Source organism: Callorhinchus milii, unplaced genomic scaffold (genome assembly GCF_018977255.1).
Source record: "Callorhinchus milii isolate IMCB2004 unplaced genomic scaffold, IMCB_Cmil_1.0 Scaffold2, whole genome shotgun sequence".
Classification (NCBI taxonomy): Eukaryota; Metazoa; Chordata; class Chondrichthyes; order Chimaeriformes; family Callorhinchidae; genus Callorhinchus; species Callorhinchus milii.
In genome coordinates this window covers 13,644,695-13,669,854 of record NW_024704743.1, presented here as the reverse complement: position 1 = coordinate 13,669,854, position 25,160 = coordinate 13,644,695, and the positions used below count along the sequence as shown (strand labels likewise).

The window sequence follows — 25,160 nt, the reverse complement described above, 5'->3', positions numbered from 1 at the left end:
CATTTCCTGTTGTTAGAATATAAGATGCGGAAATAACTCTGGATAGAAATTCAAACGGTGACAGTGTCACACAGGCCACAGTGCCAGTGACACATGATAACTAAAATGACTGAAGTTCACATAAGGAAAAACTTGTTAAATATAAAAATCTGAAGCTACCTGTTGAGTTCCTCATTCAACCACTGTTGAACAGCTTCCCCGGGAATTCAAGATTACTTTTCTGAGTTTCCTTTTTGAAGATGACATGTCAAATATCACTCAACAAATTTAAACAGGCTAACACATTGGTGTTCATTCACCTCTTGTTCTGTCACAAAGTTGTCCAAGCAAAAGCTGAGTATTACAGAAGCTTATTAATTTTACCACAGTATCTACAGATGAAGTCAGATCTCAGTACAGATAAAATACAATTCTGATAAGGAGCTCCCACTGACATTATTAATCTGTGACACTTTTATTTTTTTAATTTGAATGTCAACCAGTCCATAACTACTAACTTTTAACTTCTGACATCTTGGAAAAATATTATATACTAGTTTTCCTACAAAATACACAGTCATACAATTTACACTAAATCTTTTAAAGCACATTGAGACGTCTTCCCAATATGAAAAGGCGCTCTATCAAATGTAAGCGTTGTTTATTATTGATTTATTTATAATAAAGAATTAAAACAACCACAATTTACATTAATATAGCACCTGTCATGCTGGGAAAATTATGTTTTTCCGGAAAAATAGCAACTATTAAAACCTCTTCTAGTTTCAATAATTGCAAATGAAAATGTTCGCTATCTGCGTAGTGGCTTACATTTGTATACTGCGTGGTGCACATTGATGCTCTTTATTTCATAGATCAAATATTGGGTAATAGGATAATTCCTTTCTTGAGTGCAGATCCTGTACTTTGCACTCTTAATATATGGCTTCCAATGAAGAGAGACACTGGGCGATCTTCTTCCAGCACAACAACACTGCCACTCTGTAACTGTGAAGATCTGCAAACAAGCTAGGGTAATACACCTGACCATCTGATTTTTTCTCAACCTCCTCGTGGGAAAGGGCCTGATTCTGCATCTGGTGTTTTCTTTGGAAAAAACATGACTGAAAGTATCTGATCCAGGTACAGTATTTCAAACGATGAATTGCTTCAAGTTGATTGAACCCTTTTTGACATTGACAAATTGAGCATCGTTCTTTTTTAAATAAAATCAGAAGGGGCGTTGTGTAGGTAAGCATAAGCTCTTTAGAGTTAAAGTAAACCAAGAAAATATGATTTATTGACCTATCATTTTGCCTTATCAATGTACTGCTCATCAGCACTGTGAATCAGAGATTGTTATTAGTGATTATACTGTGAGCTGAGTTTACCATATACACATGCAAGGACCTCTGAATATGTTTTTGCACATTTTTTCTTGATGAGTAGAAGCATTCATGTCTTTCTCTCACAAGGCAAAGGGTTCAAACATTTTCTTTTTGCAGTATATTTTGATGTTGTGTTCAGGGTTGTCATCTTTGAGAATTGTTGCCAGTGCCATTTACAATCAAAACAAGTGCAAAGCAGCCATCAACATTGGTCATTAATTTTAAACCAGAACAACAATTTACAAATGTGTAGCCACTTTCACGTAGAGGACATTCAAAGGACTTCACACAGCTGATTCGGAGCCCAAGATGGTGGGGAGGGGAATGGTAGCTAAAAACAGTTGAAGACTTAAGGTGGGTTTTCGAGATGGAGGGGCTGAGACAGATTCTCCAGGATGGACTTCCAGAGAGCGGGGCCAGAGTGACTTGATGGTTAGTCCATCAGAGGATTTCCAGGCAATGGGGGGCATAGAAGGCAGGGGGAGCAGTGGGCTGGAGCAGACAGAGAGAACCGCAGCTGCTTCACAGCAAAAGACAAAGGTAGAGTGAAGCGATGCAATGGAGGCATTTGAAAATGTGGCCGAGAATCTTGAAAATGTTTTTATGTGGTAAGAGGGCAAGTTTCCTTACCCACGGCTTTGTTCACCTCGCAGTAAGTAGGAACCCGGTTGTTAGTTGATTGGCGGATTGCTTTTCTGGGGATAATAATCCCTTCCAAAAAATAAATAAATAATTTGGCCACTCAATTCATGACTGTTTGTGGGACACTCACTGCTGTGCCCAATTGGCTGCTGTGTTTCGCCCACAAAATACACAGTCCATTCAACAACAACAACAACAACAAGATTCCATTTATAGAGCGCCTTTCACGTCAGGAGGACGTCACTTTACAGTCTATTCTGTGAAGCGCTTTGAGACGTCTCGAAGACGTGATAAGGTGTTATATCAAATACAAGGATATTTATGTCCTCAAAGGACAAACAAACATTTAAATGTAAAAGAATTAAAATTAGGCCACCCGCCCAAAGCCATGCTTGAAGCCCAACACATGACAAACCCGCCCAATTAGGCGTGAACCCGCCCCATCTACCAACATTGGGTGGCGGCCGCTCGCGTGTACAGACGGGATGGCCTGACCCGCTGTCAATCACAGGCGCTGACGCGGTGGACTCGCGGGGGGGGGGAGGGGGAACACTGCTGACGTCACCGGGAGAACAGGCGCGCGAGCTGCAGCGCGAGGACCGTGCGCGGCGTCAGGCTGCCCGCAGTGACGTCAGGCGCTGATGAGCCGGGCGGTCGCGGTCGGTGTGGGCTCCGCGGTGGCGAGGCTCGGGGGCCGCCCGGGGCCGGGCCGCGGCTGCTGCCGATTCCTCGCCTCGCGGGGAAGCCGGAGGGTCACTGCTTCATCCGCTTCAGGTTTTCGCTGTCAGTGGGGCTCGACCTCAGCGCGGCTGCGTGACGGCAGCCCGGACACTGCCGACTGGACAGGAGCTAATGGCAAGGGCAGGGCGCCCGCCAGGGGTGAGACTGTGTGTGTGTGTATATGTGTGTATATCACTGTGTCTGTGTGTATGTGTGTATATCACTGTGTCTGTGTGTATGTGTGTATATCACTGTGTCTGTGTGTATGTGTGTATATCACTGTGTCTGTATGTATGTATGTATGTATGTATGTATGTATGTATGTATGTATGTATGTATGTATGTATGTATGTATGTATGTATGTATGTATGTATGTATGTATGTATGTATGTATGTATGTATGTATGTATGTATGTATGTATGTATGTATGTATGTATGTATGTATGTATGTATGTATGTATGTATGTATGTATGTATGTATGTATGTATGTATGTATGTATGTATGTATGTATGTATGTATGTATGTATGTATGTATGTATGTATGTATGTATGTATGTATGTATGTATGTATGTATGTATGTATGTATGTATGTATGTATGTATGTATATCACTGTGTCTGTGTGTATGTATGTATAGCACTGTATGTGTGTATATGTATGTATAGCACTGTATACTGTATGTTTGCCCACAAATATACAGTCAATTCACTTTACAGTGTGTTCTGTGAAGCGCTTTGGGACGTCCTCCCAACGTGAAAAGCGCTATATCAAATGCAAGGATTATTATTATTATTATTATGTATGTATATGTATGTATAGCACGGTGTTTGACTGTGTCTCTCGCAGCATTTGTCCAAGTGGCTATTTTACAAGTGTGGGCTTCATGAGTGAGCATTAACAGACTATTCAACTCACTCACACACTTTCTAGCAGGTGTTTGGGGCAACAAACAGAAATGTCAGTCATAGCATTTGGAGGTTGATAGAATCTTAAATTTAATTGGAAAAATGCTTCCAAAAGACTGACATAAATTGACACTGTCACATGCTAAATACAGTTGTTCAGTTTCACTTTCTCGGAATGTGCAGCTCTATCATCATCGTGTTTAATGGCAAATTAGATAATGCCAACAACTTGCATTTACAACAAGATACAACAACAAGATTACATTTATAGAGCGCCTTTCACGTCGGGAGGACGTCCCAAGGCACTGGACAGTTGGGTCGGGACCCGAGCATTGGGGGGGAAATGGTCAGGGTGAGGGAGGGAAGGGAGGGAGCGAGGAGGGGGGAAATGGTCAGGGTGAGGGGAGGGAAGGGAGAGAGCGAGGAGGGGGAAGAGAGTCGAGAGGGGAGCTGAAGGCTCGGTCAAAGAGAAAGGTCTTGAGACCGGCCTTGAAGGAGGAAAGGGAGGAGGCGGCGAAGGCACTGGGGGATAGAGTTCCAGAGCCTCGGGGCTGAGAGGCTGAAGGCCCGGCCACCGATGGTAGGGCGGTTGGGGCGGGGGATGTGGAGCAGACCGGAGCCAGAGGAACGGAGGGTACGGGCAGGTAGGTAGGGGATAGTAGGTTGGAGAGGTAGGAGGGAGCAAGGCCGTGAATGGCCTTGTAGGTGAGGATGAGGATCTTGAATTCGATCCTCTGGGGGATGGGGAGCCAGTGGAGGCGAGCGAGGGTGGGAGTGATGTGGTCCCGAAGCCTGGTGCGGGACAGTACACGAGCTGCAGAGTTCTGAATGACCTGCAGCTTGTGGAGGGAGGTGGCGGGAAGGCCGGCGAGGAGAGAGTTCCCATAGTCCAGCCTTGAGGTGATAAAGGCGTGAACCAGGGTTTCAGCCGCGTGAGGGGTGAGGTAGTGCCGTAGTCTGGCGATGTTCCGGAGGTGATGGAAGGCGGTGCCAGTTGTGGTGCGGATGTGAGGGAGAAAGGACAGCTCAGGGTCGAACAAAACGCCGAGGTTCCTGATTGGCTTTGAGAGGTGGAGAGTGCAGCCTTGGATGCTGATGGTGTCAGCGCCTGAGGTGCGGAGGCGCTGACGTGAGCCAATCAGGAGGGCCTCAGTTTTGCGCACGTTGAGCTGAAGAAAGTTGTCTCTCGTCCAGGACTCGATGTCGGACAGGCAGCTGTCAGGACATCGGTGGTCGTGGAGTTGAGGGTAGAGGAGGAAAGGTAGAGTTGGGTGTCATCCGCATACATGTGGAAGTTAACCCCATGTCTGCGGATGATGTCACCACAGGGGGAGCATATAGAGGGTGAAGAGGAGGGGACCGAGGACAGAGCCCTGAGGGACACCGCACAAGACAGTGCGGGGGCCGGAGGAAAAGCTGTTTGTGGAAATAAAATGAAGACGGTGGGAGGGATACGACCTAAACCACTCAAGGACAGGGCCTTGAAGGTTGAGGTGGGAGGACAAGCGGTGGAGGAGGACAGCATGGTCGACCGTATCGAATGCTGCCGATAAGTCGAGGAGGCAGAGGGAACCCTGGTCGCAGATGGTCAAGATGTCATTGGTGACCTTGACCAGAGCGGTTTCTGTGCTATGGGCAGCACGGAAACCCGACTGAAGGGGTTCGAATAATGAATGGGTGGAGAGGAAAGAGCGCAGCTGGGAGGTGACAACTCTTTCAAGGACCTTGGACAGGAAGGGGAGGTTGGAGATGGGCCGGTAGTGTGATAGCTGCGATGCATCAAGGGAGGGTTTTTTCAAAGTGGGAGTGATGTTGGCAGTTTTTAGGGGAATGGGAACAGAGCCAGAGGAGAGGGTGATAATGTCTGTGATAAGTGGGGCAAAGAGGTGGAGCTGAGAGATAAGGAGTGGAGTGGGAATGGGGTCAAGGGAGCAGGTGGTGCGTTTCAGGGACAGGATGAGTTTGGTGACAGAGGATGGGGAAATGGGTACGAAGGTGTGTAGGGGAGGATGGGTAGGAGTCGGAGTGTGGGAGGGAAGGGGTGGGGGGTGGGTGGAAGTTGGAGGGGGAGTGACCGCGGAGCAGATTCGCTTGATTTTGGATTCAAGGAAATCCAGCATCTCCTCGCAGTGAAGGTTGGAGGAGTTGGAGTAGAAGGACGACTTGGCCGAGGCTAGAGTGGAGCGGTAGATTTTGAGGAGGTCCAGCCAGATTTGTCGGTGGACCGTTAGGCCAGATTTGAGGCAGGCCCGCACCTGGCTCTTCAGTGAGCGGAGGTGGGTGGTGATTCATATGGCATCCTTCACATGGAATAACATCTGAAACCATAATTTGACTGAATAATAATAATAATCCTTGCATTTGATATAGCGCTTTTCATGTCTTCATGATGTCTCAAAGCACTTCACAGAATAGACTGTATATTTATGGGCAAAATGTAGCAGTCAGTTGCGCACAGCAGTGTCCCACAAACAGTCATGGTTTGAAGTGATCAATTTATTAGTGTTTTGTTTTCTTGAGAGATTATTATCAGGCGTGTGGAGTAAGGAAACTTGCCCATGGTTTCACCCTACTGGCAATCAAACCCAGGTCTCTCGCTTACAAAGCGAATGCTCTAACCACTGAGCTACAGGACTCAGTCAAATGTCTTTTCATAAATGATGTTATTTTTTAGATTCTCTCCTTACTCTTCTCCACAACAGATATATGTAGTGGAGATTTTCATGCAGTTTAAAATGTGTATTAAAAGCATAGAAAGTTCATGATAAATAGGAACGCTATTTGATCCCATGATTATGAGCTCCCTGCAGAAGTTACCTATTCTGATGGCATTCTACTTTTTTTCTCTTTTATTTACCCAATTTTCTGTGATAGCTCAACAATCATTTATAATGAAAGTTTTTTAAGTTTCTTGTTTTTCTTCTGGTGATAATCTTGCATCATTTATTTCAGAGCTGAGCACGTCAACAGTATGCTTGCAGTATGATTTGAGAAAAGTAGACCTGTTGCCATCGGAGATTCAAAAATTTTACTTTGATACTCATGCAGTAGTGCGACTACTAGAAGAAAATGGTAAGTAAAGTGGTGGGTTTACTTTTAATTCCAATTTTCATTTTATATTCTCCATGGAGGTTACTTGTTGTCAAATGGAAAGGTCTGACTGGCAAAGTCATTGTGACAAAAGTGACTGAAATTGATAGGTGAGACTGAGTGACAGAGAGGCAGTCGTGGGAGTGAAACTTGTAACTAGAAGGAAGGGATGAAAACATTGTGCTTCTCATAAAAAGGCCATTTCAACATAACATTGATGACAGTCAATATGTTTCTTGGTCAGCCAAGTGTCTCGTGACACCTGTGTAACCCTATCACCATGCTTAAGAATAACCAAATAAATTTCGATGCATCCCACCTATACATGCAAATTCTAGAGATTTTATTGGAATGGAATGCTCATTCTCTATCTGGAGGGACGCAACCTGCTGACCTAATTCCGGAAATTATTAGACACAGATTGGCAAGAGCCAAAGCTTGGGGACCTAGAGTGTGTATTGGGGTACTGCTGGAGTCTAACCAGCTAAAACCGCATAGCTTGCCACTGAGAGTACTGCCTAGCAAGCTTTCCTACTGCTTGATATAGCAGATATACCCTATCTGTTAGGGCTTTAGCTTGCGCAGTTAACTGGAGCTGAGTGAAAACAGTCTGTGCTCCAGTGACTGGTCTGCCGCCGATGAGGCAGCCTGTCTATCCTCTCATCAGAAGTGCCCTAGAGTACTACGAATCTGCCTGGTTTAGTAACTGGGCTACCGATACTGCCACAGAGGGTGGGCTCGATTTTAACATTTCTTTGCCAAACATGTTGCCTTGGAGCCAGGTCAGCTCCAATGAGATCTTGCTTACCTCTTCCCCGCCTCCCACTCACTGCTCAAGGAAGATAGTCACCAGTTGGTCATTTACATCTGACGAGCATGGGTTTGAGCTCCCTGTGAACTTCCTGGTGGGCAACACAGCTCAGCATGAAATGTGTGAGAACATTGCCACCATCTTCCTGCCCATAGCTCGAGCACACATCCCTTCACATTGAGCGATGGTTCCACCAGTTGGAGGTGCAGAGCTTGAGCAGCATCTGCATGCCTCTCTGCAAGCCAGGTGTTCAGGTTCATAAAAGGCCTATTGGACTCCAGGGTAACACCTTCCAGCAGTTGCCACACCAAGCCTTCGAGTTTCCTCATGTAGGCATTCATCACATGCATACTAGACTTTCCAAATGCTCTGCTTGCTGGGCTCTGCAGTTCTTCCCTGCACAGGCTACAAACTGAAATTTGCAGCCTGTGTTCTCCTGCAGTAGGTTCCGTAGGCCTATCACCCCATTCTTGCACGGCTCCACTAACTCCCCATCTACCAATGGATCGATTTCAAGATCCTTGTTCTAACGGTTAAATTTAATAGTTTTGTCCCACTCTAGCTTTGCAACCTCCTTCACCCTTACCAACCCAGATGTTTCCTTACCTGAGCCGACACCAGCTTATAATAATAATCCTTGCATTTGATATAGCGCTTTTCACGTCTTCTAGACGTCCCAAAGCGCTTCACAGAACACACTGTAAAGTGAATTGACTGTATATTTGTGGGCGAACGCGGCAGCCAATTGCGCACAGCAATGTCCCACAAACAGTCGTAGATTGAAAATGACCAATTTAATTATTGTTTTTGGTTTTTTGGAGGGATTATTATTAGGCGTGTGGAGTAAGGAAACTTGCCCAAGGTTTCGCCCTGCCTGGAATTGAACTCATGTCTCTCTCACTTGCAAAGCGAGTGCTCTAACCACTGAGCTACAGGACTCCACTTATTCCACATTCTCCGTTCTATCCGCCTCACATTGGCAGCCGGGCTTTTAGCCACTTGGTGCCTGATCTCTGGAACTCCATTCTCAGGTCCCTCCTCCCCCTTCCCCCTTTCAAGGTATTCTTCAAAACATACCTCTTTGACTATGCTTTCCATCATTCCTTCCCCTCCTCACCCAACCCTGCTTCAGCTCTGGTGCCCAGCCAGAATTGTTAAGTGCTTTGGGATGTCCTCCTGATATGCACTATATAAGTGTCAATTGTATTCTAACAGCCTTTCAACCAGAAGCTATGGAATAATACATCATTGCGTTTGATCTGTTAAATATATCAAATATAACCAGCTATTTTCAGAACTCTGATTTAACTGGAAGATGCAGAGTTTAACCCCTCAGTTAGCTGCCCATTCCTCACTGAGTCATCTTCAGGAGGAGTCAAAACTTTGCTCACTCAGTTTTATATTTAATCTTGTGATTGAAGTCCTAAGGCTGAGAATAATTTACATTTCATGTTGGATAAAGTAATAGTTAATCTATCAATGTTCCATCATTTTATGTTGGTGTAAATGAGGGAAAGGCTGCAGTTCTGTAAATAATAGCAGAATTCTACTTCATAGCTGTTCACTGAGTAAGGATATAATTCTATCATACAATAGTGGGAATATTGTTCCACTCATTTATAAAACCTAATCATAGTACTGTAGTTGGAGAAATTCAATTGTATGTGATAAATTCTTTCCCCAAAAACCATTGACGGCAATTCCTTTCATTTTTGAGGGATGCTTTTAACACGTCCAGGCTGGATTACGACAACTCTCACCGGACTTTCCAATTCTTGCTTCCACAAGCTGCAGACCATCCAGAACTCTGCAGCTTCTGTGCTCTCATGCACGAAACTCCACACGCCTATTACTCCTATTCTTGCTTGGGTAGACTGCCTCCCCATCCCCCAGAGAATGGAGTTCAAGCTCCTTATCCTCACTTTCAAATCCCTCCATGGTCTTACCACACCCTATCTCTGCCACCTTCTAAAACCCTACTAATCTTCACTCGGCAGCCTGATTCACGTTCCCCCACCCTGCTTGCCTCATCATTTGATGGTCAGGCTTTCAGCCTGTCTATCCCCGTGCCCTGGAACTCCATCCCAAAATCCCTCTGCCTTACCCCTTCCCTCGCCTCCTTCAAGGTCCATCTCAATCCTCCAATTTTTTTACAGAAAGATGTACAGGTATGTGTCCAAATCCTCCAATTTCAACATGAGTTTTTATTCGTAATAATAATAATCCTTGCATTTGATACAGCGCCTTATCACTTTGTTGTGAAGTTTCAAAACGCTTCACAGAATATATTGTAAAGTGAATTGACTGTGTTTTTTGGTAGTTGGGATGGAAGACTTGCAATTCCTGAGTTGTAAATCTCCTCATTTTTGAATAGGCATTGTTTAATTTGCTCCCGTTGTATTTTTCTACCTCTTTAAAACAGAATCTAGTGTGTAATTTGAGTTTTGTTGCTGTCTTTTGCATAGGCCTCAGCACTGATCAATCAGAGGTTGTGGTAGCTGCATTGCTGAAGATCATGAATTCTAATATGCAAATGATTTATAAGGATATGGTGACCAAAGTTCAACAGGTAAGGCAACACAAGTAAAAAAAAAACACTCTTGCTCTACAATTCGAAACAGAGTTCAAAGATCCCAGTAAATGACAAGAATGAGATACTCCGTTTATGAAAGTTGTATGAACCCTTTGGTGAGATAACACCTTCAAGTTACTTCTGCACATTTACAATATCCAATTAACTTCTACCTGATGAAAGGGAACAAAAGTCGTATGTAGATTTTTCCTCAGTCTTTTTAAAAGAAAAACTTTTATGGATGAAAAACTCATGTTTAATAGATCCTCTGAGTGAGAGTAAAGGTTTTTTGGGGTACATCCCCTATTCTGCTTGATGACTCTGTAATCATCATGTGAATGTAATTGATTGGCAGGTGTTGTGTGCTTTAATTTACTTCAAGAAAACCGCACTGATGAGGAATGCAATGGTACCCAGCTGCTGCTTTGCCCAGATCTTATTCTGAGTATGTGCAGTAAGTACCTGTTAAAGTAAAGTTCTGGAATTTGCACGATTCCACTATGACTCAGGTTTTCAAAATGCCTCGAAAGCTTGTGGTCTCTGAAACAAGGAGGAATGGAGGTCAGAAAACCAACTGATAGATCCACTTCTTGACATCTGAGCAAATTACCTCTATATAGTTCCACGATATTCTGGGAAAAGCCCAAATCATACAGCTACACGTGGCCTGCACTGGCTACAGCAGTCATGTAGTTTAGTCGGTTGCCCGTGTCTCTCAGCATATCAATATAACTATTTTAATATTTATATTTTCCTACCTCACTACAATGTTTTATTAGGATTTATTAGGATTATTGCCTGTGCATGTGCATTTTTAATATTGGAAGAAACATGCCTGCATTTTTATATAAGATGTGTGGATTTAACGTAATAACTGGCATTTTACAGTCAGACACCATTATGCACTATAAAAATAGCCATCTGTCAGGTTGCCACTGACATGACTTCCTGTGCATGTGTACAGGAAGCCAGCAACTGCTCTCACAAGCGCTTCCCTCCTCATCGACCTTCCCAACTCTTCCCTTCACAAGCTACAGATCATCCAAAACTCTGCAGCCTGTGTACTCTTGTGCACCAGGCTCCACAACCCCATTGCTCCCACCCTCACCCGACTCCACTGGCTCCCCATCCCTCAGTGGATCGATTTTAAGATCCTCGTCCTCACTTTCAAGGCCATCCATGGCCTTGCCCCCTCCTACCTCTCTGACCTGCTAACTCCCTACCAATCTGCCCGCTCCCTCCGTTCAGCAGGCTCCAGCCTGCTCCATATCTCCCGCCCGACCCGCCTACCATCGGTGGCCGGGCTTTCAGCCGCTCTGCCTCCACACTCTGGAACTCCATCCCACAGTCCCTTCGCCTCGCTTCCTCTCTTGCCTCCTTCAAGGTTAGTCTCAAGACCCTTCCTTTCGATCGTGCCTTTGGTCGCCCTCCCACCTCTCAGCCTTCGCTCATGCCTACACCACTCCTCCCCCATGCTCGGGCCCTGACACCTGACTGTTCAGCGCTTTGGGACGTCCTCTCGACGTGAAAAGCATTCCATAAATGTTTGTTGTTGTTCCAGCGGTTGCTGGGTTTTCCGCAACTGTGCACTATGTGCAGGAAGCAGGTCAGTCAGCATTGAAATTATACCCCACTTCCAATATACTGGGTTGTATAGTGCACCAGTGCTATACGTAGACCAGGACTATACCAAGGCACGTACGCAAGGGTTCAACTGTGTTAGTGCAAATTTTGTATTTAAATTTCTAAATTACACTTATTTGTTCAAAATACTTCTTAGAATATGGTACATTACAACAGTACAGCTTTTCTTAATTCGTTATTGGAATAGTACTGTTGTAAATTATTCTGAAATGGTAACCATTGTAATTTAATTGCAGGAGATAATGCTTCAGCAGATAATGTCACAAATAGCCGGAGTGAAAAAGGACATGATTATCTTAGAAAAGAGTGAATTCTCAGCATTACGAGCAGAGAATGAGGTGAGATCATAGCTTGAAGCTGGAAGAGTTGTCAAGGTGCTCTAAAATACTGGCGTCTCTGGAGATGAAAATAAATATTAGAATCAAATCTGAGAAAGGCCTGACATGGATAGAGCAAGAGGCTGCATTATAGGCAAAGACTTTTAATGTGGATTAATTAGCCCAATGTAACGGATCGCTGAATTCTCCTAAATAGAATCAAACCATTGTTAACAGAACTTGCCTCTCAGAAAGGGTTTAAAAATGGACAAAGCTATTTATTAGTGATTTTTTTTTACCTGATAGAGCAGATCCTTTTTTAATATTCTGAAAAGCAGATTCACATATTTATATTAGGTCAATGTATAGAGTATGTTTTCTCCTATCTAAAGTTTGTTGTTGGTTTAATAAAAGATCAGATACTCATTTGCTAACGTAGTCCTGTTTCAAAGACGTTTGCACCACTATTCATCCTTAGACTAAGCATGACGAGATTGGGATGTGTTTTGTATGTTGTACTGTAACTGAGTGTGACTGTTTAAGTTCCCTCCATCATTACATACTGTCCATGGAAAAAAATTTCCTCCCTCTCCCTCTCCACTGCCCTGGAGTCATCTGAACTCCTACACCTCTGGCCCTCACTGACTGATCTCCCCTCCTCACTCTCCTTTCTGCACAACTCCCTCTCCATTCTGGACTCACTTGCCCCCCTCAGCTTCCGAACTGCCTCATACTTCCGTAAATCCCCGGTACACCAGCCATCTCCGTTCCCTCAAGGCACAAGTCCGAGCTGCCAAACGGGCCTGGACCAAATCCAAACTAACGGTCCATTGGCAGATTTGGCTTCACCACACCAAGATCTACCGATGCACTCTTGCCTCCGCCAAATCCTCCTTCGACTCCAAGGTTATCTTGAAGGCAAAGAACAACCCCAGTCTTCTCTTTTTCACCACTAACCGTCTCCTCCGTTTACCTTCCCATACCTCGCCCATCCATTCCTCAAACTCCAACTGAGGAGATGCTGGACTTCCTCAAATCTAAAACCGAGGGGATACATTCAGCCACCTCAGCCCCGTCCACAGCCACCCCCACATGACCTCTCCCTCATGACCCACCCCCACCCAACCTCCCCTATACTCCTTCGACCCTATCTCTCCCTCCTCCCTCACCACGACTGTCCACAAACTCAAACCCACCACCTGCTCCCTCGAACCCATCCCCACGTCTCTCCTCGTCTCCCAGCTCCATCTTCTGGCCCCTCTCCTGTCCGATGTCATCAACCTCTCCTTGGCACCGGTTCAGTTCCCACCCCCCTAAAAACAGCCGTCATCACCCCCAACTTGAAAAAACCTTCCCTGGACCTATCCCTACTCTCCAGCTACCGCCCCATCTCTAACCTCCCATTCCTCTCCCAAGGTCCTGGAACGTTGCGCCCCAGCTCCGCTCCTTTCTCTCTCGCCATTCCCTCTTTGAACCCCTCTAATCCGGCTTCCATGCTGTCCACAGCACGGAAACAGCCCTGGTCAAAGTCACTAATGACATTCTGAACATCTGTGATCAGGGCTCCCTCTGCCTCCTTGTCCTCCTCGACCTCTCTGCCACCTTCGACACTGTCGACCACTCCATCCCCATATACTCCGCTTTACTCAATCTTCACGGATCTGCCCTTGCCTGGTTCGATTCCTATCTCTCTCACCGTCTCCACTGTGTTGCCTCTAACGGTTTTTCCTCCAGCCCCCACACTGTCACATCTGGCGTCGCCCAGGGCTCTGTCCTTGGCCCTCTCCTCTTTAATATCTAAATGCTCCCCCTTGGTGACATCATCCGCAGACATGGGGTCAACTTCCATATGTATGTAGATGACACTCAACTCTATCTTTCTGCCTCCACCCTCCACCCTCCTGATTGGCTCACGCCAGTGCCTCAGCACCTCAGGCTCTGGCAACATCAACCTCCATGGTTGCACACTACAACTCACCAAGCCATCAGGAACCTGGGTGTCTTGTTCGACCCTCAACTGTCTTTTCTCCCCCACATTCAAGCCATGACCCGCACTACTTCACCCCTCAGGCCGCTGAAACTCTTGTTCATGCCTTCATTACCTCCAGGCTCGACTATGCAAACGCCCTGCTTGTCGGCCTTCCCAACTCCTCCGTCCACAGGCTGCGTCCTAACTCCCTACCAATCCACCCACTCCCTCCACTCAGCCAGCTCTGGCCTGCTTCACGTCCCCTGACCCACCCGCCCCACCATTGAGCCTCTGCCCCCACCCTCTGGAATTCCATCCCCCAATCACTCCACCTCGCCCCCTCGTTAGCCTCCTTCAAGTCCTGTCTCAAGACCCTCCTCTTCGACCATGCCATCGGCCACCCCCCTTCTCCCCTCCCTTCGCCCTCCCTGACCCCAGCTCGGGTCTGAAATGCTGCACTCTGTCCAGCGCCTTGGGACATTCTCCCACTTGAAAGGCGCTATACAAATGTAATCTTGTTGTTGTTGTTCCTTTTATAGGACAATTTTCTAACAAAGTGGGATGAACAAAATAAGTCTGAATAGAAACTTGATGTTTCTGGAATCATGTTAACGTTTTTAAGTTGCAAAAAGCATGTGATCTCAAGTTTCATTGTATCTTCTGAAACTTTTTGTTCATTTGGTCATTTTCTTTCTTTCAGAAACTGAAAATTGAATTGTTTCAGCTCCAAAAGCAATTAATAGTAAGCCCTTTTGACAGGTTTGCTCCATGGTTATTTGTCATTAGATAACTCAGATTGAAAGCCTGATGTTTTGCATTGTTTTTGGTCAGCTGGGTAGATGATGCATGTGGAAATCCCATCAGCGTGCTTAAGAGTATTCAAACTACTGAAAATTTCATGTATCCAACCTGCACATGGAAATCCCATGTATTGGAATTGAATATGTACTCTCTCTCTGGAGGAACACAGCCTGCTTATCTATTTTCAGAGAGTATAAGGCACAGGCTGGCAAGAGCCAAGGCTTGGGGACAGCAGAGTATTTTGGGGATATGAATGTGTTGCATGTCCAAGAACCTTAACTAAAACATATATCCCAACTTGTCATGATAATCCAAGAAGTCAAAGTACTAGTAACTTGAATAACATGTCATGTTTGGCATCCATAAATTCCTAAACTGCATTGTAGAAAGGTGCAACAAGGGGCTTGACTGTGTGTGCACAACACCTGCTGGGTCATTGGGTCCCACCAATGTAATTTCCAGTTTAATGTGGAAGGTGACAAATGTTGATAGCGGCACCTGATTACCAGGAATTAAACCTTTTGTTTGGTGAAGGAAGTAAAATGGAATTTGCACGATTCCACTATGACTCAGGTTTTCAAAATGCCTCGAAAGCTTGTGGTCTCTGAAACAAGGAGGAATGGAGGTCAGAAAACCAACTGATAGATCCACTTCTTGACATCTGAGCAAATTACCTCTATATAGTTCCACGATATTCTGGGAAAAGCCCAAATCATACAGCTACACGTGGCCTGCACTGGCTACAGCAGTCATGTAGTTTAGTCGGTTGCCCGTGTCTCTCAGCATATCAATATAACTATTTTAATATTTATATTTTCCTACCTCACTACAATGTTTTATTAGGATTTATTAGGATTATTGCCTGTGCATGTGCATTTTTAATATTGGAAGAAACATGCCTGCATTTTTATATAAGATGTGTGGATTTAACGTAATAACTGGCATTTTACAGTCAGACACCATTATGCACTATAAAAATAGCCATCTGTCAGGTTGCCACTGACATGACTTCCTGTGCATGTGTACAGGAAGCCAGCAACTGCTCTCACAAGCGCTTCCCTCCTCATCGACCTTCCCAACTCTTCCCTTCACAAGCTACAGATCATCCAAAACTCTGCAGCCTGTGTACTCTTGTGCACCAGGCTCCACAACCCCATTGCTCCCACCCTCACCCGACTCCACTGGCTCCCCATCCCTCAGTGGATCGATTTTAAGATCCTCGTCCTCACTTTCAAGGCCATCCATGGCCTTGCCCCCTCCTACCTCTCTGACCTGCTAACTCCCTACCAATCTGCCCGCTCCCTCCGTTCAGCAGGCTCCAGCCTGCTCCATATCTCCCGCCCGACCCGCCTACCATCGGTGGCCGGGCTTTCAGCCGCTCTGCCTCCACACTCTGGAACTCCATCCCACAGTCCCTTCGCCTCGCTTCCTCTCTTGCCTCCTTCAAGGTTAGTCTCAAGACCCTTCCTTTCGATCGTGCCTTTGGTCGCCCTCCCACCTCTCAGCCTTCGCTCATGCCTACACCACTCCTCCCCCATGCTCGGGCCCTGACACCTGACTGTTCAGCGCTTTGGGACGTCCTCTCGACGTGAAAAGCATTCCATAAATGTTTGTTGTTGTTCCAGCGGTTGCTGGGTTTTCCGCAACTGTGCACTATGTGCAGGAAGCAGGTCAGTCAGCATTGAAATTATACCCCACTTCCAATATACTGGGTTGTATAGTGCACCAGTGCTATACGTAGACCAGGACTATACCAAGGCACGTACGCAAGGGTTCAACTGTGTTAGTGCAAATTTTGTATTTAAATTTCTAAATTACACTTATTTGTTCAAAATACTTCTTAGAATATGGTACATTACAACAGTACAGCTTTTCTTAATTCGTTATTGGAATAGTACTGTTGTAAATTATTCTGAAATGGTAACCATTGTAATTTAATTGCAGGAGATAATGCTTCAGCAGATAATGTCACAAATAGCCGGAGTGAAAAAGGACATGATTATCTTAGAAAAGAGTGAATTCTCAGCATTACGAGCAGAGAATGAGGTGAGATCATAGCTTGAAGCTGGAAGAGTTGTCAAGGTGCTCTAAAATACTGGCGTCTCTGGAGATGAAAATAAATATTAGAATCAAATCTGAGAAAGGCCTGACATGGATAGAGCAAGAGGCTGCATTATAGGCAAAGACTTTTAATGTGGATTAATTAGCCCAATGTAACGGATCGCTGAATTCTCCTAAATAGAATCAAACCATTGTTAACAGAACTTGCCTCTCAGAAAGGGTTTAAAAATGGACAAAGCTATTTATTAGTGATTTTTTTTTACCTGATAGAGCAGATCCTTTTTTAATATTCTGAAAAGCAGATTCACATATTTATATTAGGTCAATGTATAGAGTATGTTTTCTCCTATCTAAAGTTTGTTGTTGGTTTAATAAAAGATCAGATACTCATTTGCTAACGTAGTCCTGTTTCAAAGACGTTTGCACCACTATTCATCCTTAGACTAAGCATGACGAGATTGGGATGTGTTTTGTATGTTGTACTGTAACTGAGTGTGACTGTTTAAGTTCCCTCCATCATTACATACTGTCCATGGAAAAAAATTTCCTCCCTCTCCCTCTCCACTGCCCTGGAGTCATCTGAACTCCTACACCTCTGGCCCTCACTGACTGATCTCCCCTCCTCACTCTCCTTTCTGCACAACTCCCTCTCCATTCTGGACTCACTTGCCCCCCTCAGCTTCCGAACTGCCTCATACTTCCGTAAATCCCCGGTACACCAGCCATCTCCGTTCCCTCAAGGCACAAGTCCGAGCTGCCAAACGGGCCTGGACCAAATCCAAACTAACGGTCCATTGGCAGATTTGGCTTCACCACACCAAGATCTACCGATGCACTCTTGCCTCCGCCAAATCCTCCTTCGACTCCAAGGTTATCTTGAAGGCAAAGAACAACCCCAGTCTTCTCTTTTTCACCACTAACCGTCTCCTCCGTTTACCTTCCCATACCTCGCCCATCCATTCCTCAAACTCCAACTGAGGAGATGCTGGACTTCCTCAAATCTAAAACCGAGGGGATACATTCAGCCACCTCAGCCCCGTCCACAGCCACCCCCACATGACCTCTCCCTCATGACCCACCCCCACCCAACCTCCCCTATACTCCTTCGACCCTATCTCTCCCTCCTCCCTCACCACGACTGTCCACAAACTCAAACCCACCACCTGCTCCCTCGAACCCATCCCCACGTCTCTCCTCGTCTCCCAGCTCCATCTTCTGGCCCCTCTCCTGTCCGATGTCATCAACCTCTCCTTGGCACCGGTTCAGTTCCCACCCCCCTAAAAACAGCCGTCATCACCCCCAACTTGAAAAAACCTTCCCTGGACCTATCCCTACTCTCCAGCTACCGCCCCATCTCTAACCTCCCATTCCTCTCCCAAGGTCCTGGAACGTTGCGCCCCAGCTCCGCTCCTTTCTCTCTCGCCATTCCCTCTTTGAACCCCTCTAATCCGGCTTCCATGCTGTCCACAGCACGGAAACAGCCCTGGTCAAAGTCACTAATGACATTCTGAACATCTGTGATCAGGGCTCCCTCTGCCTCCTTGTCCTCCTCGACCTCTCTGCCACCTTCGACACTGTCGACCACTCCATCCCCATATACTCCGCTTTACTCAATCTTCACGGATCTGCCCTTGCCTGGTTCGATTCCTATCTCTCTCACCGTCTCCACTGTGTTGCCTCTAACGGTTTTTCCTCCAGCCCCCACACTGTCACATCTGGCGTCGCCCAGGGCTCTGTCCTTGGCCCTCTCCTCTTTAATATCTAAATGCTCCCCCTTGGTGACATCATCCGCAGACATGGGGTCAACTTCCATATGTATGTAGATGACACTCAACTCTATCTTTCTGCCTCCACCCTCCACCCTCCTGATTGGCTCACGCCAGTGCCTCAGCACCTCAGGCTCTGGCAACATCAACCTCCATGGTTGCACACTACAACTCACCAAGCCATCAGGAACCTGGGTGTCTTGTTCGACCCTCAACTGTCTTTTCTCCCCCACATTCAAGCCATGACCCGCACTACTTCACCCCTCAGGCCGCTGAAACTCTTGTTCATGCCTTCATTACCTCCAGGCTCGACTATGCAAACGCCCTGCTTGTCGGCCTTCCCAACTCCTCCGTCCACAGGCTGCGTCCTAACTCCCTACCAATCCACCCACTCCCTCCACTCAGCCAGCTCTGGCCTGCTTCACGTCCCCTGACCCACCCGCCCCACCATTGAGCCTCTGCCCCCACCCTCTGGAATTCCATCCCCCAATCACTCCACCTCGCCCCCTCGTTAGCCTCCTTCAAGTCCTGTCTCAAGACCCTCCTCTTCGACCATGCCATCGGCCACCCCCCTTCTCCCCTCCCTTCGCCCTCCCTGACCCCAGCTCGGGTCTGAAATGCTGCACTCTGTCCAGCGCCTTGGGACATTCTCCCACTTGAAAGGCGCTATACAAATGTAATCTTGTTGTTGTTGTTCCTTTTATAGGACAATTTTCTAACAAAGTGGGATGAACAAAATAAGTCTGAATAGAAACTTGATGTTTCTGGAATCATGTTAACGTTTTTAAGTTGCAAAAAGCATGTGATCTCAAGTTTCATTGTATCTTCTGAAACTTTTTGTTCATTTGGTCATTTTCTTTCTTTCAGAAACTGAAAATTGAATTGTTTCAGCTCCAAAAGCAATTAATAGTAAGCCCTTTTGACAGGTTTGCTCCATGGTTATTTGTCATTAGATAACTCAGATTGAAAGCCTGATGTTTTGCATTGTTTTTGGTCAGCTGGGTAGATGATGCATGTGGAAATCCCATCAGCGTGCTTAAGAGTATTCAAACTACTGAAAATTTCATGTATCCAACCTGCACATGGAAATCCCATGTATTGGAATTGAATATGTACTCTCTCTCTGGAGGAACACAGCCTGCTTATCTATTTTCAGAGAGTATAAGGCACAGGCTGGCAAGAGCCAAGGCTTGGGGACAGCAGAGTATTTTGGGGATATGAATGTGTTGCATGTCCAAGAACCTTAACTAAAACATATATCCCAACTTGTCATGATAATCCAAGAAGTCAAAGTACTAGTAACTTGAATAACATGTCATGTTTGGCATCCATAAATTCCTAAACTGCATTGTAGAAAGGTGCAACAAGGGGCTTGACTGTGTGTGCACAACACCTGCTGGGTCATTGGGTCCCACCAATGTAATTTCCAGTTTAATGTGGAAGGTGACAAATGTTGATAGCGGCACCTGATTACCAGGAATTAAACCTTTTGTTTGGTGAAGGAAGTAAAATGGTCAACTTCTGGATCATTTAGGTCACTGCTAATATCACTTCCTGCTGTACATGTACACTGCAAAACAGGAAGTGATATTCATGACAACCTAATGAACTGGAAGTTGGCTGATTCACTGTGATAAGCTGACCGGCGGGAGGGACCCAAGTGGGCTGGCTCCGTGCTTGCACGATGAACTGGGTCCACAGTGCCACCGTGTTATTAAGTGAATTTGTGCTATAGTGAAGTGCTATGACAGGGCTGCATTGTAACATAAACTTCTTACCTCTATTCACTCAGTCTAACTTCCCAAAGAAATTCAATTAAGCACAGCTGCCCACTCCTTAGGTTATGCTGGCTGTCTCTGATGCATCTATGTGCCTCAAGATATTTTATACTGTCCATTATTTCATTTTTTTCGTACAATCAATACTTCTGTACTTGAGTGGTTTATCCCTAGCCCCCTTTTCACAATATGATATAAATTTACACTTACAAATCAGGAAGGCATTCCCCCACCCACCCCTCCTCCTTCAAATAAAAAGCTTGACACTGCTGGCTGAGTACCAGAGCTAGGGATGTAATCTAAGGTGAGTGGGGAGGGAAAACATGATCGGAAATGCGGTCAAAGAGAGAGGTATTGAGATGGACCTTGAATGTGGTGAGGTGAATGAGGGAGTCAGAGGAACTCCAGAATGGCTGAAAGCTCGCCCACCGATGAGGCGAATTGTACAGTTGTTAAAGTTGAAAATGAGGATTTTGAATTTGATCTGGAGGATGGGGGGGAGATAGGACTTCCTCCCTAACTTCGCATTCTTTGAAATTTGTCCCAATTGCAGTGAATTGCGCACTATATCTGTGAGGCTGCCACAATCATGTTCGCCAAATACATTACATAACCTAAGTTACCAGTGTGAAGCCTAATTCTGTCGTGGGTTTCTGCAACTTTCCCCAAAACATGCTTGTGTGTATGTTGTGAACAGTGCCAAGTCTTCAGCTCCCTTTGAAATTGGAGTATGAACTATGTCAGTTTCCCACCAATTCACTCATCAAAATTGTTATGAAATTCTGTATATACATCACAAGTCTAAACCTGGCTTGGCCTAACATCTCCACATCCTTAACTCTCCCAATCCCAACTCTCATACCTGCAACGTTCTTCACCTTCTTTATCAATTGACTTAATGTGTTTTAGGCCACTGAGTATGAAGGTTGTATTTATTAGTCTTTCCAATCCTTACAGGATGAAGTCAACAAGCTGTCTACAAGTAACAAGCTGGACCTTAACTTGGATAAGAGTAGAGTTAAAGAAATGGTAAGAGGTTTATGTCATTTTTATCTCCTGAAGTTGTTTGTTGAACCCTTTTTAATATTATTAGTATTTTGTCTATACTTTTGGTAAGATTTACAGTGGATATTAAGTTAGTGAGTAATGCAAAATAACAATGGGTGAAATCCTGTCTGCATTTTGGGTGGACTGTGTTGATTGTTTTCTACAATGACTTGGATAGATGATCTGAATTTTAAGGACTCCAGGTTCACCTAGGGGAGGGGGTAGTAATCGTTTTCTGTAGAGCCTACTTGGCCTAAGAAGAGTGTCTGGTTTAGCTTTCAGTGTTTTCTGGCTGAAGTTGGACCAATTTCTATTGGATGAAGCAGAATCCAGATTGCAGGTTGTTCAGGACCATTTGATGACATGCCATTAATGAAGCTTCCAATGTGGCTGACAGCATTTCTACTTCAATATTTAATGGTGTTTAATGTGCAGCAGCACATTATGATAATATTAATTATTGGGCAATATTATTGCCATATTCAGTCATTGTATTCTAACTTCAATTTAATTCTCAAAACTAATGGATTCAGAGTTTCAGAGAGTTTATTGCCACTAAAATCTTATTTTTAGAAACTGCAGCACCTCCATTATTTTATTCATAATTGTAATTGTTTATTGTAAACTATTGAGCTTATTGTAATTTGTGCCCTTTAAAGAAATTGTAAGTTCCTATAAATTGGTATTAATAAAGATGCTTGTTATAGATGTTTTGCTGTAGTTTTAATCATAAACAAAATGACATTTTGTCTCTTCAGTTCAATGAACATGAAAAACGACTACTGGAAACCAGGTCACAAATAGTGGAGTTGGTAAAGAATTTTTCTTCCCCCCCCCCCTCAATTATTCAAATTTAGCTAGAAAGGTAGGAGAGTTAAGTTCACAGTCATTTAAGAGGGCTGTTGTGCACTGCTGGGTCAATCTGCTGAAGTCATACTGCAGCCTCAGAAGTTTATAGCACAGAACAATGCAATTCAGCCCATGGAGCCTCTTCTGGTGCTCCCTCCCTCACTGGAGCTATATCTTTTCCTAATTTATTTCCTCCCATATACATTAATATTGCTTTTCTTCAAATAATTATCCAATTTGTTTTAAGATATTTGAGCTTAATTTTTGTAACCAAATTTTTGTATCAAAGCTTTCCATGTTCCAATAAGTCTCTGCATGAAAACATTTAAATCAGATTTATCTAAATGTTTTGGAGAGGGAACCTCAGTGCAAGTGTCAGTACAGCAAAATATTGTTTTTCTCCCTATTTAAGGTTGTATTCCCTGTAATAAATTAATTTGTGTGTGGAAATCTATTCCCTCTAATTTTAGGTGTGTGGTTAAATATATAAACAGATAAAATAGGTTATTCACTTCAAGGCTGTTTGTGATATTGTTGAGCACAGTGTAAAAATCCTGTGAAACATGTTGAGATGTTTCAACAATGTGATATGGTGCAATTTCAAATGACAAGATCATAAAACAAGTTCAGCTCCAAAAAGTAATCTTGTTTAGATGCTTGTGATTTAATAGGGAGATCATCATCTGCTAAAGTGAAATATTAAAAGTGTAGCATTGTGGCTGCTCTATTGCCTTTTTTAAACCCTGATGCTATCATTTTTAACAGTTTGAATTCAGCTTTTGTTTACTCTTCAGAATTCACAACAAGAACGTGCCGTGACTCAGACAGATCGGAAAATAGAGACTGAAGTAGCAGGACTCAAAACCTTGCTAGAGTCACATAAACTTGACACAATAAAGTATTTAGCAGGTAAGAAACCAGCAATTAACAAATTAAAAATGGATGTTATTTAATTATTGGTCAGCGAATACACATACTCGCCTATATGTAAATGGGGTAAATAACTTTCTGCATAAAGATATGATTTGTTTGTAACATTTTTAGAGCAAATACTGTGCTAAAGGCATTGCAGATACTGAAACTTTGGATTGAATTGAAATCAAGCCCCAACATTTTTTGGCACAATAGTTTTTTACAGTGGCTAAAAACTGAATCTAACCATGGACTGATTTGTCAGATTTATCTGTCACCACCTGACTGTTGTATAAAAGTAATTCTTATCAATATTATCAGTTTTGCAATCCAAACATTTTTATTGTTAAGATAAGTGCTTGATTATTTTACCCAAGAGTTGCATCTTAAAATGTTTAACAGAATAAACTCACTTGTTACTGTTTTCTTATCGCTGAATATTCCTTTATAGGTTCAGTTTTCACATGCCTTACAATAGCGCTTGGATTTTACCGTGTCTGGATGTGAAACACATATTCCTGCTAATGGATCTCAATATTCTCTCTTGAAGCATGTACTTCAGTGGTGGTTACGTGTAAATATTTAATGGATCCATTTCATTTGAAGTGCACTGGATGCCTTAAAGAAATCAAGAAATATATATAGATTGATGATGTAATTCAATGAAGCTATTATAACACATATCAACTGTTTTTAAATGTAATAATTCACTCATATTGAGGAATGTGACTTTAAATTTGTATTGTTTAATTTAACACATTTTTTGCAATTTTTTTTACCAAGAAATATATTTACTCAAGAAATAATTAAATAGTGTGACGACCAGTTAATGTCATCCTGTTCACAGTGTGAGGTAGGTGGTTCAGCATGGTGGCTGTAAAGGGAATGCTGCTGGTTTTAAGTTAAACACTGATAAAGAAAATACGTTCACATTTGTCAGTAATTTACCCAAAGTTAACGGATGAGATTGAAAGATTCAAATGATTATAATAAAGCTATGGAATTAAAGAGTTTCTGAATGGATATAAATGTGGTTTGTTGTTTATTGTTTTTACTAATTGTTCTTAACACCGTTTCTGATGCTTGTTGGATGCAGCCTGCCATCATGTGGTGGTTTGGTTAATCTTACATCAAGGTTGTTTGTTTCTAATCTCTCACAGAAATTGCAATGGTATCTACTTAATAATTATAATTATTATAGAACATTATTCAGTTGAATCAATTCAAAATTCTTTAGACAATGTTAATTTGAAATGTAGTAACTGGAATGTAGGCAAATCTGCACCCACAGTATCCCACAAACAACAATGGAAATGATTCACGTGAATTAACATGAGAGAGTATTGACCAAGACTCAGATATTCAAGCAATTAATGTGTGCAGTTTCAAGAGGTGATTGCGTAACTTTTTGATTTGGAAAAGGGGAATTTGGATGTAAGCAAGAAAAGTCGAGATGACATTTGAAGGTGGATCTAGCCAGATTGACTAGTGTATTCTGGTCCAGCAGATGTTCCTATGTTTCCCATGACTGCTCTTCAGGGCATTGATCTTCAATGGCTACCTAAATCACCCAATCTGGCAGATATTTTGGTTTAACATCTCACCCAAAAGACTGGACTTGCAACAATTTGTTCTCTATTTGCCCTGAAGTGTTACTTGATTATGATTTTCATGAGGGATAATTAGGGCTCTTCAACCTCAAAAAGAAATGTTTAGAGATTTACACAATGTTAAATGAGATAAAGAAAGTAAATCCTGAACAATACTTTCAGGTAGACCAAGAAGTAGGACAAGAGGAGACTGGTCAAGGGTTTTGAAGGGCAAGTTTAATACAAACATCAGACAGTTTTTCATTACTTGGAGAGTAATCAACACCTAGTGATTGATGCTATTTACTGGATTAGG

The 25,160-nt window shown here is 43.9% G+C and overlaps 1 protein-coding gene across 1 annotated transcript; it reads left to right on the top strand.

Annotated features, from left to right (window-relative positions):
- Positions 1-2,620: 2,620 nt before the first annotated feature.
- Positions 2,621-24,280, top strand: mcur1 (mitochondrial calcium uniporter regulator 1). Its single transcript, XM_042332383.1, has 11 exons — positions 2,621-2,888; positions 6,591-6,710; positions 10,005-10,108; positions 11,992-12,093; positions 14,742-14,783; positions 16,787-16,888; positions 19,537-19,578; positions 21,405-21,476; positions 22,253-22,306; positions 23,138-23,252; positions 23,707-24,280. Exons 1-11 carry the CDS (start codon positions 2,651-2,653, stop codon positions 23,760-23,762), a joined length of 1,047 nt encoding a protein of 348 aa, XP_042188317.1. The 5' UTR covers positions 2,621-2,650; the 3' UTR covers positions 23,763-24,280.
- Positions 24,281-25,160: the final 880 nt, after the last annotated feature.

Bases quoted from the DNA above. Each gene is read 5' to 3' on its own strand.
- mcur1 (XM_042332383.1), top strand. From the start codon at position 2,651: ATGAGCCGGGCGGTCGCGGTCGGTGTGGGCTCCGCGGTGGCGAGGCTC. The intron at 6,711-10,004 runs GTAAGTAAAGTG...TCTTTTGCATAG, and splicing joins GCGACTACTAGAAGAAAATG to GCCTCAGCACTGATCAATCA. The intron at 22,307-23,137 runs GTAAAGAATTTT...TTTACTCTTCAG, and splicing joins GGTCACAAATAGTGGAGTTG to AATTCACAACAAGAACGTGC.